This window comes from Mytilus trossulus, chromosome 4 (genome assembly GCF_036588685.1).
Source record: "Mytilus trossulus isolate FHL-02 chromosome 4, PNRI_Mtr1.1.1.hap1, whole genome shotgun sequence".
NCBI classification, from domain to species: domain Eukaryota; kingdom Metazoa; phylum Mollusca; class Bivalvia; order Mytilida; family Mytilidae; genus Mytilus; species Mytilus trossulus.
In genome coordinates, this window is record NC_086376.1 from 61604705 (window position 1) to 61622637 (window position 17933).

A 17933-nucleotide genomic window follows, 5' to 3' on the forward strand; every position below is an offset into this window, starting at 1 on the left:
GTTTAATTATAAGTTGAAATCATATTGAACTAGCATTCTTCTTTTGCGAAACACTTCTGTGTAGCTCATTGTAGATATACTTTATTTTTGTTTCATTATTCGGTGATGTAGAAGGAAAGAGGACAGGATATGGCAACGGATGCTTTGAAAAAAAAACTTCGTTCATTCTGAGACAACAACTGTAAATTAGAAATTATTGCAATTATTTGTAGATTTAAGATTTAACAAATATGCAAGAAAATTATTGGGATTTTTCTTAAAAGTCTCTACTTAGAAAAATGTATCAGATGTAGGAATGTACATAGTAGCATAATTTACATTTATAAAAATCCTGCAATAATTTCTGAACTCTATTATAAAAAATCAAAAAAAAATCAAAACAGTACAAAATATTTCACACGTAACTAGAAAAGATTGGTCAACATGAAAATCAAGAAAAAGATGAAAACAAAACAATAAAACCATGGTATTGCACTAAGATCTACGACGGAGAGGTTTCGTTATTATATTGATTATAAATGATAATTTGTTTATATCAAAAGACATTATATACGAAGGTCAAATTATCTGTAATGATAATTTGAATGTAGTTATTGTGTATTGTTTGTATTTGATGAAACAGAAAATAAGACTTTTACAAAACCAAGTTGTAATGTCGATTATTCAAATCCCTAGATTAGTTAAAGTCAAATAACAAACTGAGAATATCTCTTGAAATCGAAAACGAATAAAAATGTGTCAACAAACTAATGTACATGTAGATTATTAGACCTTGATTATCTGTGAGATCATTTTATATCAAGATCAGTTGGAAGGATGCGATCTTTGCTAAATTTTTAAAGAAAGGTGGTATGGGTTTTAATACTTTTGATGTCCATGAGGGTACTTGTAGCTGTTTACGTCAATAACATGTTGTCTGTTGTGAGGAGTTGTCTAAATAGTAATCACACCACATCTTCTTGTTTTCATTATTCAGAGAGAGAGAAAAGTATACAACATGACCTCAAATTTGTCCTCTTATTTCAATGAATGAACTAGAATAATAGAAATCATAAACACATTTGGTTTCCATAAGAATGAACAGTGCATTTACAAACACGCCTACCAAAGTTATAAAAAATGGTTTAAATGAAAAATTAAGAAAGATTAAAATGAGACTCTGTAAATTTGAACTTGTTGCCGAATTTGACCTATATACGGATGCCACATATTAAGCAGGATCTATTTAGCCTCCCGGAGCTGGATTTGTTTTGTTTGTTCCGTTGTTTTCCTCTCAAAGTTGAAAGGTTTAAGCTATTTTACATTCATCTTGAGAGGCGCCACTTCTCGTGGATTTCAATAAAGGAGTAAGAAAAAACATGACGGCAGCACGGTGGTTTTCATGGAAATAACCACTGTCTATACGGCAAAATAGCTTATATGGCTCAAAGGAACTGATTTTTCATCCTGATGATGTGAGTTTCAGAGATTCTTTCCTGTAAATACGATTTTCATCACAACATGTGGCCTCTTTGCTATTTAAAGACATTCACGATACTACAAATCTGATTTCCAGAAATGTCGCAATAAATAATCACATTGAACTTTTAATGTTTTTTAGGAATCAAATTTTTGAAAAAAGATTGTGCGAATTAAGAATCAATACAGGATATTATTCCCTTTCTTCATATGACGTGCTTCTTTTGTTTTGTCGACAAACACATGCTCGAAATCCAACAAAATTTGTTTGCATATGCGTATATTGACTACTGCAGAATAATGAAATTTATCAAACTGGCATGCATGCACTTAATATATTTAATTAATTTAAAACGCTTTCAACTCTAAAATTAGTCACATTTTGTTACTAATACATTTATTATGACTACAATGTGTTACAATTTGCAATTGACATATTTGGCCTAGCTAAAAAACACCACTCCTTCTGAAAAATCACATAGCCAGTCGTTCGTTGTTAACAAACAAAAAAGGAAGGTTCATGGAAGAGCCAACACAAATGCTCTACACTAATACACATTGGACATAGAAATTACCTTTATTGTCCTTATCGATCATAATCAATATAATGGATGCAATTATACTTTATTGCAGTTTTAACAAGGGTAGGCATTATATTCGTGTTATTTTCGCCCTCATTATTACACGGACCAAAATAACAACAAATATATTTCCTACCCATGTTAAAACTACAATAAAGTATACTTTGCATTAAATATTTCTTAAAAAGGATTTGATATTTTTGTTATCCGTTTCATTTGTTAAAGGTTTTTCTAAAATTGTTATCAACTTAGGAACATGACAGTTGTTATCCACTCATTTTATGTGTTATATTTTTTATTTTGCCATGTAATTAGGGACTTTCCGTTTCGAACTTTCCTTTTAGTTCGTTTTATTTTAATGTTATTTAATTTTTTAATATATACATTTAATTGATTTCCAAGGATATTCGTCAACTGTGAAAAAACACTTGACAAAATGCGAATTCTGTACGACTTAATATTATGATAAAGATTCAACTTTATTGACCGATTTATCCTAAAATACAACTAAAATTGTGCATTTATGAATTTTGATATTATTAAGAAACTAAGGTTTCAACTCCCTCAGGCAAAGTTGACATACGATGAATTGGGCTATCAATTTTAGGTATTTTTGTCATGTAGCTCTTCAACGATTTCGGTACTTTTCATCCTTGGATTTCAAATGTTTGGATTTGAACGTTCCTGGTGAAGGTAGTTCCAGAAAAGCGCTTCGGACGATTTGGAATTATCAAACGTGTTGTTTTCAATTTATTACAATCTAATTTTCAATCTTGGTTCCAATATACGATGCGCAAAACGTTGCAGCAAAAAGGGATGTCAGCAAAACTCATGTATGGTATTAATCAAACTATAAGAATTAGATACACCCGTGAGAACGTTAACCCGACTGGGTGTATCTCATTTTTTTAAAGACAGTATTGTCAATGAGTGATAGTTTTAAATAATTTAAGGGAGGATCTATCAGTGAATTGACCATATGTAATTGATAAGCATGACACATGTTGGGTATTCAATTTTATTTAACGACGTTTTTGGTGTAGCTTTACTTGTTCAATTTACTTTCGATTGGATATACAATATATTTTTAGGGGGTAAGTGTTTGAGTTGTTGCAAATTATTGTCTAGAGTATAAACGTCTAACTAGAATTCTGATATATATTTTTTGAAAAATGAAATATTCATATAACCAAGGGAGGAAAAAAAATAAAACAACACGTTATAAATTTCATGTGTCCAAAGCTCTTACAATTTTCGATTTAAATTTTGGATTTTTAAAATAAATTAGCCTACATCATCACGCAAGATATATTCTTTAGTGTACCTTTAATGTTGTTACCAAAACAAGTAATATAACGATGTGGTATGATTGCCAATAATAAAACCGTCCACAAGAGACCAAAATGACACAGACATTAACAACTATATGTCACCGTACGGCTTTCAACAATGAGCAAAGCCCATACCGCATAGTCAGCTATAAAAGGCCCCAATAAGACAATGTAAAACAATTCAAACGAGAAAACCAACGGCCTTATTTATATAAAAAAAATGAAAGAAAAAAAATATGTACTAGTTACACAAAACAAACGAGAACCACTGAATTACAGGCTCCTGACTTTGGACAGACACAAACTTAAATAATGTGGCGGGGTTAAACATGTTAGCAAAATCGCAACCCTTCCCTAACCTGGGACAGTGGTATAACAGTACAACATAAGAACGAACTATAAAAATAGTTGAAAAAGGCTTAACTCATCAGATGGACAAAAATACAAGTGGACGTTGCCGTGTACTTGTACATCCCGACATTAAAAAGACACTAGGAACAGATCTGAGAGTACTCGCAGTTATCTGACAGCTAGTTCAAAGCCACAAACAACTTATAAAAAAATATGCATCTAAGATTAAAATAGTAATCCGTACACATCCAACATCCAATAGATTTAGTGTTATTTGTAAAGATGTCATGAACAGCCAAAGAAAAACATGACCTTGTGCAATGCCAAGTTACAGATATCGACAGATTGTAGATCAATGAATGTGTACATTTATATAACAGTGTTGAATTGGTAACCTTTTAGAATAAGTTTATTTGTAGGAGCGATAAGTTTACACGGATCATTTCAAAATTTCCGGGCACGGTTAACAATATTTCCGTAAAAATGAGGATATGCTATCCCGTTTGAAATATGGTACAGCCAAACTTCAAAACCAAATCTTTAAATCTATGGAAAAATTTAGTAAGGGTTTTAAGTAATTTATGGTAACGATATCCCTGGTTTAACAATTTACCAGTTATACATAGATTGCGTTCGTTAAAATCAAAAACGTCACAACAGGCAAGGGCATAGCGATCGAGCTGTGAAATATAAACACCGCAAGATGCTGCCAAAGGATCATCAACATCTAAAATGTAAAATTAATAATAGGGAACGAAAAATCGTGTGGCGTTTCCATTTAAAACAGAAATATCTAAATCCAGGAAAGAACAGTTATGACCGAATAAATTTGATCTATTTAAAGTAAGTTCCTTGGGGGTAAATTTCAGCAGTATATTGAGAAAATTCTTGATTATTTAACGAAAAAATATCAAAAGACTGTCTGGCGTAATAAATTATAATCCTGGTACTTTGATAACTTTATCATCCCTTAACGAGAAATAGCAGAGACTGAAGGGATAAATAAAAAGAAGACAAACTGCCAACGTCATGGAAAATATACGAAAAATGACAAAAATACAAACAACACCATAGGAAGTGAGGAACAAGAACTTCTCTCAGACCCGGGTTGATCTCAGCGGAAAGTGAGAAAATCATGCTATTCATATTTGAAAAACAAACAACAATTTAAAATCTTTGATAAAATTAAACTATAACGCGTTTAAAATAGAAATTTATCTGTAGAGAAATATATTTTGTTTTTGGTTTTGATGTGGCATAACTGCTATCTCTCTGAAAATAATTAAAAAATGAAGACATTTTCGCAGTTTATAAAAAGGGTTATACAAAAAATCTTTAATCAAATAAGAAGGACAAAATAAAAATTAAAAAAAATCATACTGACGGTAAAATATTGGTACATTTACATAGAGTTATTCATAAAAACGTTTTTAGGTTTTGATTTAAAAGGAACAGACATGTGCACACTGGTTATTTCGATAAGTGCACTTACAAATGAAATGCACCTGCTTAAGAAAAAGGCAGCAGTAGAATACCGCTGTTCAAAACTTGTAAATCTATTGACAAAAAACAAAATCAGGGTAACAAACTAAAACTGAGGGACACGCATTTAATATAAGAGTAGAACAACGACACAACATTAAAATGTAACACACACAAAAACGGACTAAGCATTAGACAAAATCCGATTGGAATAACAAATTTAACATCAAAACTAAATACACGAATTAGGGATAGAAAAGTACCGAGACACGTCTTATAATAATGTAAATTCACACTCAAATATTAGAGAAAACAATCGAAACAACTGAAACACAACGTTAAAATGTCAAACACACAGAAACGAACTATAATAACAATTGCCATTTTCCTGACTTGATACAGGACATTTTTAAAGAAAAAATGGTGGGTTGAACCTGGTTTTATGGCATGCCAAACCTCGTACTTTAATGGCAATGTTAAATACGACATTAAAATGACAACATAAAATTTCAGGAATACAATACAAATAAATAGGAGAAGGTATAAGGCAAGGACACACATGAATAATATATAACAATGGCATCAGGTTTAAAATTCAATACGTCAAAAACGCGCCTCGTCCACACAAGACTCACCAGTGACGACCAGATATAAAAGTTCGAAAGTAAAAAAAAGATACAAAGTTGTACAGCACTGAGGATCAAAAGTTTAAAAAGGTTGTGCCAAATACGGCTAGAGTTTTCGGCTTGGGACAAGAACATCATTATTATTTAGAACAATTTATGCTATTGCAAACAGTAAATTTTATTAAATGAATATAAAAGATATACACAATAAAACTGAAGTATTAACTAATTACAGAAAACTTTTATAAGATAACAATAAAAAGTTAACATTCAGTTGGTTGTGAAATATATCAATAAACGATGTTTACAAGTGTTTAATTTTGAAAAGATAAATTGCAAATACTATATTAATGGACATTGATAGAATTTCCAGACATACACAATTTGTATATAAACTCATCAAAGATACCAGGACAAAATTTTGTATATACGCCAGGCGCGAGTTTCGTCTAAAAAGACTCATCAGTGACGCTCCAGTGAAAGTGAACAAATACTTTAAAATAAATGAGAACTTCCCCTTAAATCTAAATTACACATGAAGTATGAATTAAATATTATTGATAGGTGAAATTCCACAAACCACAATAATTACAGCAGTTAAAACAAAGCAACACATAATTGATGACAATATTTTCGATCATTGTGGTTAACATTGTTTAAATAGACCCAACATTACAAAGGAACAACATTGTCAAATGTCTCTTCCATAACTGATTATTACAACATGTTTGGTCAATGATTCTGGTATATAAAGGACAACAATCACCAAGTAGCACAAGGAACTCGCCATCATAGAAAGACACATAGGTAAGTAGTTGATATACTTAAAATATATGTTTAGTGTTTGTTTGAAAAATTATATTTTTCACATATTGCATATTTCATATTATTATTTTTTTTAAATGAATTTTTGACGACTGGAAACAATTAACCTTCTTGAATACTTTTTCAACTTACTCTGCCCCATGGCATTCTCACTCCTCACATTTTCATTTATTTTATTATTATTTGTTGTCCGGATTGCCAATGATTTGATTTCAAATACATTATAATATAATTTGATTATTAATTAATATCGTTTCAGAACCAACAAACATGACACCAATAGTATTGATCTGTTTAGCCCTTTTTGGACTCGTGGCATCGGAGGCCGGAGAGAAAGGATATAGTCCCAAATATAACCTGAAAACATATGGAAACCCATTTGGGCCAGGTTTGATTGGAAGTAATGCATTTCAAGGAAATGGTGGATTCGGATATCCGTCTTATGGCAGATTAGGTTATGGATATGGAGGATTTGCCAACAACGCACATGGTTACGGTTCACCATTAAACATTGGTGGTTATTCTGGAATCAATGGCTATAGTGCACAAAGTGGATATCCTGGATACGGGTTCAAGAATGGAAGGGGTTTGAACGGATTAGGTGGTTATGGAAATTACGGCGTATACGGTAATGGAATAAGACCTTTCATGGGTTATGGATACGATCAAGGACTTGGAGGAAATGTATATGGAGCATATGGCATTAATGGGGCATACGGTGTTAATAATCATGGATCTTATGGTATTGACGGTATTGGTAGTTTGAATGGTTTTGGATCATATGGTGGTTTGAATGGTTTTAGATCATATGGTATTGGTAGTTTAAATGGTTTTGGATCATACGGTATTGGTGGTTTGAATGGTTTTGGTATTAACGCTAATGGTGGGCTCACTAATGGAAGAAACAGTTACAGTGGGTTTGGCAGTTTTGGTAAATTTGGAGGTAAGTAATATTAGATCGCTAACTAAAATAAAATTGAAATTTTATAAATATAATATAATAACAATTGAGAGGAAGTGTCATACACAATGGCATATCCTTTTTTGATGTAAAGATTTATTCTCTTAGTTCTTGTGCATTGTATTCTATTTTAAAAATGATTTAGATTACATATTTTCTGAATCAAAAGAGAATTTGAACTTAATTCACAACTCTTCCTTCAATAATTCAATGTAATCAACTTATCATGTAAAAATTGTTTTATCATTTCAGGTAAAAAAGGAACATATTAAAATCCATGGAGGCATTGCAGAATTGTTGGCGATATTCTACAAATTTGTTTATTTTGTTTGTAATGGTTTATAAATAATAAAATGAATATTAAATAGTTCATTGTACTTGATTTGTTCATGCAAGTTCTGTTTTCTCAAGGTCAAATACATCAAACATATGGATAACAACTGTCATATTCCGGACTTGGTACAGGCACTTTTTTTGTAGAAAATGGTGGATTAAACCTGATTTTTTAGCTACCTGAACCTCTCACTTGTATGATAGTCACATCAAATTTCATTATCCTTACAACAATGTGTGAACAAAACAAACTAAAATAAAACATAATAGGTAAAAATGTAAAAATGTAAAAAAATAGAGGTACAGTAATCAACATTGTGTTATATTCTCAATCGCTTTAAAAACAAACAAACATTTAAAAAAAGAAGCGTTAAAAGGCATATAGACAAGGCATATTAGCAGAAACGATACGCAAGAATACAAAAAACTAAAATAGCACAAAAACACAATGGCGGATCGTATTTGTACGCATACTGAGCAACGCCAAAGAAACACAAAGAGACATATAGCTATAGACAAGGAACATTAGCAAAAATGAAAGACACGAATATAAAAATTATAATAGAACTATAACACAATTCGCCGTTTCAGAATCTAATGAATCCTGGGTAATATTTTCAAAAGCGTACACCAAAGCGTTGTGATTGGTTTAAAACGTTATAGACAATGGAAATTCAACCAGTGACGTAACGTTATTTTCCCTTTGGGGTACGAACAATGAAATTACCCATGATGCTCTAGATTCTGAAACGGCCAATTGCTAAATATGTAAGTACAAAGCCATGTCATATGTAACAAAGAAACACAAAAAAAGTATAAAGACAAAGCACATTATATAAACAAATCATGACTAAAATAGGAGATAAAGCTATGTGAAATTATAAATGAGATTTTAAACAAAATGAGAGGACCTGGTATAAAATCTGTTTCGATCTAACTCTGCTTGATGAACATTTTACTACAGTTGCCTTCATTAACCTTTACTGATAATATAGCAGTCAAGAACTTAAAAAGGTGCTATCTTGGTTTTTTTCAAATACTGTAACGTCATATATGTTGAATACAAAATGAGTTCTATTTTGGCTGGATATGTTAATAAGCCCTACATTATGTATACTTGCGAAGTAGTTCGCCTTGATCAGTATATATAGCCATTACAGATAATGAATGCACGAAATATATTTATTACTGACAAATAATCGGTAATTTCGTTACCAAAATATACATTAACACAGATTTTTTAATCAGTCTGGTTGGTTGCATGCTTTTAAACTACATAGCCGGCAATACTATGTAATGATATCCTGTTTGCTATGAGGTTTCAAAATATCACAATTCGGAATATGAAAATAGGGTTCCCTTATTTACACTATAAAGCAGAGAATAGACAACTTTCGAGTTCGATGCATTTTCGTCAAAAACTGTGGTTTTAGTGAACATAATTTGTAACATTCCAATGTTGAGCGAGTGGTTGGAAAATTATAATTCTTTATTGCACACATTATTTGGCAAACTAAATTCTCATAATTGACAATCAGCACTGCTGTCATTGGGGAATTGTGACAATGTACTTACAAAACAATTTTTTTTTAGTGTATCTTGCACAATGACGATCACTAAGACGCTTGATGAACGTTGATAGTGAAGGGATACAGGCGACACCCTCTATCTTGTAAATGACGTCACCAAGACGTGTCTAACTGACAAGTTTTTTCCGGTGACGAATGAACTCGAAAGTGGTTTGTTATATTGGTATCCTAAGATATAAAAATTGCTGAAAAAAAGAAAACGAGTGAAGACATCAAACTTTTGTTTCGGTCAAACAGTTCATAATGTTGAATTTTTAAGAACATTTTTTTCACATATAAAAAGAAGTGAAAACCAATATAATAAAAAAAACTTTAACTTTGGTGTCTTTGTAAGTTGTTGCTTAGCCAAAAACAAAGACTCAGGCCTATTAGGAAACAAAGCTCTTAAACAGAGATTACTTTTCAAAATTATATCTCATATTCAAAAACTGTTACCAACTGTAACATAAGAAATAATAAGGCTGTTGTTTGGTTTACTAATGTTGATGGTGTCCATAAAACTTATGAAGTGTTCCATACTCTAAATGCACGAATGACACACGTCATATTTCCCATCACAAGGAACCATTCGATGAATATTCATATTCTCCGAGAATAGGTTTGTGGTGCTAATCAATTTATAGATATCCAAAAACTTACTGTTTGCTATAAATGTATTACAAATGTTGCAACTAGATAAAATACTGAATGATTTCTGGACGGTTTCGGCTATTCGATATATTTTCAGCCTGTTTGTTTAGCGTGGTTTGTATGGCCTTGACGATTTTAAGAGACGAAATATATGTGTGACTGATGAATTTAAAAGTCAGGGATTTTGTTACTACTAATATCATGAATATCTAAACATCTGTACTAAAACCTTACGATTTACAAAGATTTGATAAGGCACTATGGCTGATCATTGAAAACCCGAAAAACAAAAAGTAAATCAAATCATAAATTTGCCGGTTATGTAATTTTAACAGTATGTACATTTAAATCTGCTCCATCAACACTTAGCTGTAAAACGTTCTGCTTCTGTAATAACGAGTTTGACGTCGTACACTACAATATAGGAAGACTACTGATTCGTATATAAGCATCGGAAACATGGTGGATTTATCATAAGTTAGAATGAAATTTGAACAAGCTTCCAGTATTTGCGAAAACCTGTGATATTGCTTATGACAGGAATTCATTTTGCAACATTTAATGGTTAGTAAGAAGTAATTAAAATTGATAAATCAAGGAAACACAGATAGGCACTCCTTTAATAAAAATAATTAAAACAGGACAGACTATTTAAGACGTTACTGGAAAAGATCGACCAGCATGAAAAACTAAGAAGAAAAAAAGGAAACAACATGGTAGTGCATTTAATCTGCGACTTTTCATTTTGGAGCAGCCAAGTTCAAATGTCGATCATTTATATTTATCAAGGCGATGATAGTTTTAATCTTCTCCGGTCATAGAGGAGTTGTCTTGCTCCATGACAAAAGTGTTGTCGTTTCAGCTGACAAAGTCTCAAACAATATTGTTTTTGTTTGCAAGAAACACTACATTGACTGCCTGATTAAGAAACTCGGAATAAATAACACACACGGAATTCCTAAACATACACTAAGTACGCTTACGAAGCATGAAATCCTGGAAAACCACAATTCGGTTATAATTTCCTTTGGTGATAATCCAAGGGATGAAGACCAGGATCTTCCATCCTTATATTGGATTCATAAGCTTCACAAAAATCATTATAAGGAAATATGTATTGCAGGTTCTTCCAAGTGTTCCACTAAACCCTTTCTATACGTCTTACTGCCATACTCACTGCAGTTAAAGAAGAAGGACTTCAGAAATATTCTGATTTAGAAGCGGTGTTAATCAGATGTGGATGCTGAAAAATTCAAAAGAGTTATTGTTGAATTCACAATCTCATCATTACAGAGGTGTACCATCTCACAGAGACATAACTTGGGAATGTTACCAGTACATTTACATGTGCATATTGTTTACATTTAGATCTGTGGTAACCTTTCATTCGAGGTAGGGATAGTTATGGAAATAAGTGTTGGTTTGAAATCTGAGAAGTTCAGGGCATATAAACGTTGATAACATGCCGCACAGCCCTATATTTTGACCTTTGAAAAAAATTGTGGTGCAAATGAACTTCAATTCTAGGATAAGATTTTTTTCAAAACTTCATAGCACAAGTGGTACAGTTTGAGCCGTAAAAGGAGTTCCTATGGAAAATTGCATTGTCAATATTTACAGAAATGCAACCTATAACATTTTACCAACACTAAAACCTTTGAGTTTTCTACTTTGTATTCTACTATTCCACATACTAAACTCAAAGCTCGACTTAAAGAACTCCTCTTATGTTTCTGTACTATCTCTTAATAATAATAATAGATTCAGTGGTCACTTACATTTAATATATCTAAGTGAACTTGAAATTAAAGAAACTACCGACACAGATAAATCACAGTTAGACCTTTTTTTTTCGAAATGACTACTGATGGTAGGTTAAGTACAAAAAATTATGACAAACGCGATGATATTAATTTTCCTATAGTCAACTTTCAATTTCTATGTAGCAACATCCCATCTGCAGTATATGTATCTCAATTGATACGTTACTGATACGGTAAGTTGATTTTGTTGAACGATGAATACTGCTTTCTCGAAAGTTGCTAAGACAGGGCAATCAAATTAAGGTCATCACTCACGATTACGATGTTTGAGCTGATTGGTCATTATGACAAAAGTGTGTCAGAAATCATATATGATATTCTTCCTCAGTCATAATAACCTTTCATCATTACCGAACTGAACAAAGAAATAACACGACGACAGCCGTATACGATGCAGGAAATGCTTACCCTTCCAGAGCACCTAATTTCACTCCCGGTTTTTACTGGAGTTCGTGTTGTTTCTTATTTATTATTCATAACTGTTGATGTAAATGTCTTTTGGTTTTGTGAGTCTATACGTAAATTATGAGATATGAAGGAAATAATTAAAAGAGTAAATAAGATGAATAAAAATTATGTTTGAAAATTTGCACAATATTATTTGTTTTTTCAACCAATGATCTAATAAATGAAATTAACCTAATATATTGAAACCATTTTATTGCCATACTGTGGATTCATTTATTTTCGTGAGTACCAATTTTCGTGGATTAAGAAAAAAACTTGCATGTTCGTGGATATTTAATTTCGTGGTTTTGACGAAGTTTGTGTACAAGCCTCAGTTAAATGAGTAGTTCGTTGAAGATTTAATTTCGTGGTTCATCTGTACCAAACAAAATCAACGAAAATTGGTATCCAACGAATATAAATGAGTTCACAGTAAATATCCTATATAATAAATGAACATTTTAACAAAACAATAAAACGCGCACATTCAGCTTGTTGCCTAATCTATAAGATAACGGCGATTAACATGTTTGAAGTTTAAATAGATAAATGTTAAATACGGTAATGAAAGGTAACAATATACGACACAAATAAATAAAAATGTAAATAGCTATAGGTGAAAGTATACGAACACCTAGATAAAATGAGGATTTTCCCTAAAACTAAATTACACATTTAGTTTAAATTAAATATTATTGATAGGTGAAAATCCACAAACCACGATGATTACAGCGGGTAAAACAATAGCAACAAATAATTGATGACAACATTTTCTATCATTGTGGTTAACCTTGTTTAAATAGCCCACTATTACAGATGTTAATCATTGTAAAATGTCTATTCTATAACAGATTATTACAACATGTTTGGTCAGTTTTTATGGTATATAAAGAAAAACGATCACAAAGTATCACAAGAAACCCGCCACCATAGAAAGACACAGAGGTGAGTGTGTAGTTGATTCACTTCAAATGTAGATGTCATGTTTGTCTTACAAACAAGTCATGTCCTTTAAATTTGGTATAATTTGCACAACTTTTGCTTTACTAGATTTCGTAAACCTTCAACCCATTTTATTTTTGCCTTCATGATAATTATATTTTAACTTTTTCTGACCCATTGCATTTCTAACTTTTTTTTTATGATTTCTCGTGTTAGCTTGAAAGGGGACACAAAGCATTTTGAATAAAGTGGATTTGACTCGTTTATTTTTAATAGAATATCTTCTTATTTCTGTGGAATTTAGAATTTTTAGAAATTTAAAACAAATATTTACCACTCAATTTACAGGAGTAATTTCATTGGATGTATGACTGTTTGACAAACACACGTTTTTATCTTCAAGTAGCTTGATTTCTGTTAAGTTTTAGTATGTAATTGAAACGTTCAGATGATTTAAAAGAGTTAACTCTCATAGTCTGTCCCCTTTATTCACTTCAAAAGTTTGTCATTCGGATTTTAAGCTTTGAAGTTCGTCAAAGAAAGGGCAATGTTATTATTTGAATCCCTCTTTTATTATATATTATTGTTTTTTCTTTAGAACCAACACACATGACACCAATAGTATTGATTTGTTTAGCCCTTGTCGGAATTGTGGCATCGGAGGCCGGAGAAAAAGGATATAGTCCAAAATATAACCTGAAAAAGTACGGAAATCCATTTGGACCAGGTAATATTGGTAGCAATGTATTTCAAGGAAGTGGTGGATTTGGATATCCGTCTTATGGTAGATCAGGATACGGATACAGGGGATATTCAAGCAATACATATGGTTACGGTTCACCATTAAACATTGGTGATTATGCTGGATACAATGGATATAGAATACAAAGTGGATATCCTGGATACGGGTTCATGAACGGAAGGGGTTTGAATGGATTAGGTGGTTATGGAAATTACGGTGTTCACGGTAAAGGAATCGGACCTTTCATGGGTTATGGATTCGGTGGAGGACTTACAGGATACAACAATTTAAATGGTTATGGTGCATATGGTATTAATAGGGCATACGGTGTAAACAACTATGAATCTTATGGTATTGGTGGTTTGAATGGTTATGGATCATATAGTATTGGTGGTTTGAATGGTTTTGGATCATATGATATTGGTAGTCTGAATGGTTTTGGATCAAATGGTCGTTTAAATGGTTTTGGATCATATGGTATTGGTGGTATAAATAGTTTAAGCGTCAATGGTGGACTCATAAATGGAAGACAAGGTCTCAGTGGATTGAGCAGTTTCGATAAATTTGGAGGTAAGTAATCCTACACCACCAAATAGAAGTATATTTTTCATTTAAATGCGAAATGATAGGAATATAATATAATAACAACTGCATAATTGTTATTTGAGAGGGAGTTTCATACAAAATGGCATATCCCTTTTGTTTTAAAGAATAATCTCGTATTCCTCATGTATTTTGAAAGTGATTTAGATTAATGGAATACCAATTCTCTGACTAAAAAATGAAAAAAACGAGACAAAACAAAATAACAAATCAAAGCCGAGCAAGATAAATATAAACAACCAGAGGATACATACAACTAAAGGATTGATCAATTTTAGCAAACTGTACATTGAACTAAATATTTGGAGAATATGCAATTACTTCACAGTTCTATCCTCAAAAATACAAAACAATCAACTGATCATGTCAACATTGTTTTCTCATTTCAGGTAAAAAAGGAACATATTAGAATCCAAGGAGGCAATGAAGAATTGATGGCGGTTTTCTACAAATTTTTTATTTTGTTTATAATGGTTTATGAATATTAAAATGAATATTAAATAATTCATTAGTACTTGATTGTTTTTGCAAGTTCTGTTTTCTCAAGCTAAAACACATCAAACGAATGAATAATAACGGTCATATTCTGACATGGTACAGGCATTTTCATATATGGAGAAAATGGTGGAGTTAACTGGTTTTATAGTTAGCTCAACTTGTCACTTGTATGATAGTCGCATCAAATTTCATTATCTTTACAACAATGTGTGAACATAACAAACACACGTAAAACATTATAGGCAAACTTATAAAAAATAGGGAAACAGCGGTCAACATTGTGTTATAATCTTATAAACTCAAACAAATATGTAACAAGAGGCACAAAAAGGCATAAAACCTAAGCATATAATAAAAAATAAACGCAAGAATACAATTAACTACAATTGCACGACCACACAATGACGGGATGTATTTGTACGTTTACAGAGTCACGTCATATGTATCAAAGAAACACAAAAAAGCATAAAGACAAAGCACATTAGCAAAAATGAAAGACACATATACAAAATTATCATCAGACAATAACACAATTACGGGATGTATAAATACAAAGTCACGTCATATGCATCAAAGAAACATAGGAAATTGTAACTGATGACTTATTATGAATTTCGTTGGCAAAATGACTTAAACACAAATTTTCTCAATCAGTCTGGTTGGTCACATGCTTTTAAACCAACATGGACGGCAATACTATGATAAGATATCCTGTTTGTTACAAGGTATCAAAATATCACGATTTGGAAAAGGAAAAAAATTTGGAAATAGGTCACACTCATTTACACTAAAAAGCAGACAACTTTATTTTATATTCTATTAGATTAAATTGCTGAAAAAAGCTAACGAGTGAAGACATGAGACCGTTGTTTCGGTCAAACAATGCATAATGCTGACCAGAACTTTTGAGAAGATATTTTAACATATAGATATAAATGAAAACCAATACAATAAAACACTTTAACGCAAACAAAGACTCAGACCTATTTGGACACGAAGCTCTAAAACAAGGGATACTTTGCAAAACTATTGCTCATATTCAAATACTGATTCCGACTGTAAAGACACCAATCCCATGGTACATAAATGTGGAAAGTTTATACATAAAAGTTGAGGTTTTCATTTGTATCACTGTGTTATTTAGGGTGCATTCAAAGATTCAAGTCTTGAAGTCTTCCAAAACATAAATATACCTACGTAATCATGAGAGGTAAATAGCTTCTTTTTTGTAAGTCTTGACAAACACCAAGAACATAGAGGTAAAATGATAAAAACAACGTAGTATTTAAAAATGAAAGTGTTTTACGACAATGAAAAGACTATAAGATATTTTGGAATAAAAAGAAGATAACTACAGGATTGGTGAACAGTAGTTTACAGATGTTGAATTCTCATAAATATATTTAAAAATACAAATGAAGACAAAATACGTTCAGAAAAATCGCTTGAACTCTAAACCTGGTAAGTGTTTCCTCATATGCATGGATCACTTGTCAGATGATACATACAATTCTAGATAATTATTTTTCTTCGAAATCACCAATATCAAATACATAACGATTGTTCTAGTATATAAAGATCAAGTACATGGAAAGATGTCTGAAGTGAGATTCGACAAATTCCCGTTGTCAAGTTTACTGACTTGTATGGTTGCGCATCTGGTACAAGAAAAGTGGTATCGTTAATTTCATTAGCTTATGGCACCCAATGGCATAAAATTATAAATCTACCCTAAAACACCAAAAAAGTCACATTTTGGTACGAAAATGGGTCTACTTCTAAAGCCTTACGGATGTACTTAGGTGAGGTTTTGGCATTTGTGTTCAATTTTCTGACTCCTTGGTGTTTTTCCATACAATATAAGGCAAACTATTTTGCCCCGTAACATCATTTTTTTCATACAAAATTTAATAGCTCATAAAAGGTCATTTACCAAAATTATAGCAGATTGTTGATTTTCTTTCCTTTCATTTGAGACCAAAGAAATACCAATGCAAATATAAGGTAAAAGTCCAAGTCAGCCTTTTCCCACCATATCTTTAATCTCAAATATATAGAAAAGGAGGTCCATGACCTATCAATATGTTTTGTTTATTTTGATTCTTAACCAGTGCTCTTCTGACTTATAGTATCAATTTCAAATTCTTGAATTTTTTTTTATTTCACAAACCCTCACTTAAGTACATCCTTAATGTTAAATAAATCAGATCTGTTAATTAAAAGAGGGAAGAAAGATACCAAAGGGACAGTCAAACTCATAAATCGAAAATAAACTGACAACGCCTGGCTAAAAATGAAAAAAGACAAACAGACAAACAATAGCACACATGACACAACATAGAAAACTAAAGAGTAAGCAACACGAACCCTTCCAAAACTAGGGGTGATATCGGATGCCCCGAAAGGGTTTGAAATACATGATGTTCTCCAAAGAGGCCCCATTTTGGACATTTTGTCAAAATAAGAGGATTTTGTGCAATTCAAACCTCAAAGCTTAGGAACACCTTGACTGCCCCCCCTTCTATAAAAAAAGTGTTGTATCCTCAAGATTTCAATTTTGATATAAAATTCAACAATATAAACGTTGAATCGTGCATGGCGGCCAAGGCTTAATATGTCAAAAACAATTTAAATTAGTGTAAAATACCAAAATTGACCTCAGAAAAAAATGATGTTTATTTAAAGGGTCATAGCTTCATACATTTAAAAGA

The 17933-nt window shown here is 31.7% G+C and overlaps 2 protein-coding genes across 2 annotated transcripts; both read left to right on the forward strand.

Moving 5' to 3' along the window:
• The first annotated feature begins 6530 nt into the window (after positions 1 to 6530).
• LOC134714063 (keratin-associated protein 19-2-like) lies at positions 6531 to 7964 on the forward strand. Its single transcript, XM_063575308.1, has 3 exons — positions 6531 to 6636; positions 6914 to 7597; positions 7868 to 7964. Exons 2-3 carry the CDS (start codon positions 6925 to 6927, stop codon positions 7885 to 7887), a joined length of 693 nt encoding a protein of 230 aa, XP_063431378.1. The 5' UTR covers positions 6531 to 6636; positions 6914 to 6924; the 3' UTR covers positions 7888 to 7964.
• A 5315-nt stretch (positions 7965 to 13279) lies between these two features.
• On the forward strand, positions 13280 to 15208 carry LOC134714064 (uncharacterized). Its single transcript, XM_063575310.1, has 3 exons — positions 13280 to 13382; positions 13978 to 14691; positions 15114 to 15208. The coding sequence occupies exons 2-3, from the start codon at positions 13989 to 13991 to the stop codon at positions 15131 to 15133; spliced, it is 723 nt and encodes a 240-aa protein (XP_063431380.1). The 5' UTR covers positions 13280 to 13382; positions 13978 to 13988; the 3' UTR covers positions 15134 to 15208.
• The last annotated feature ends 2725 nt before the right edge of the window (positions 15209 to 17933 follow it).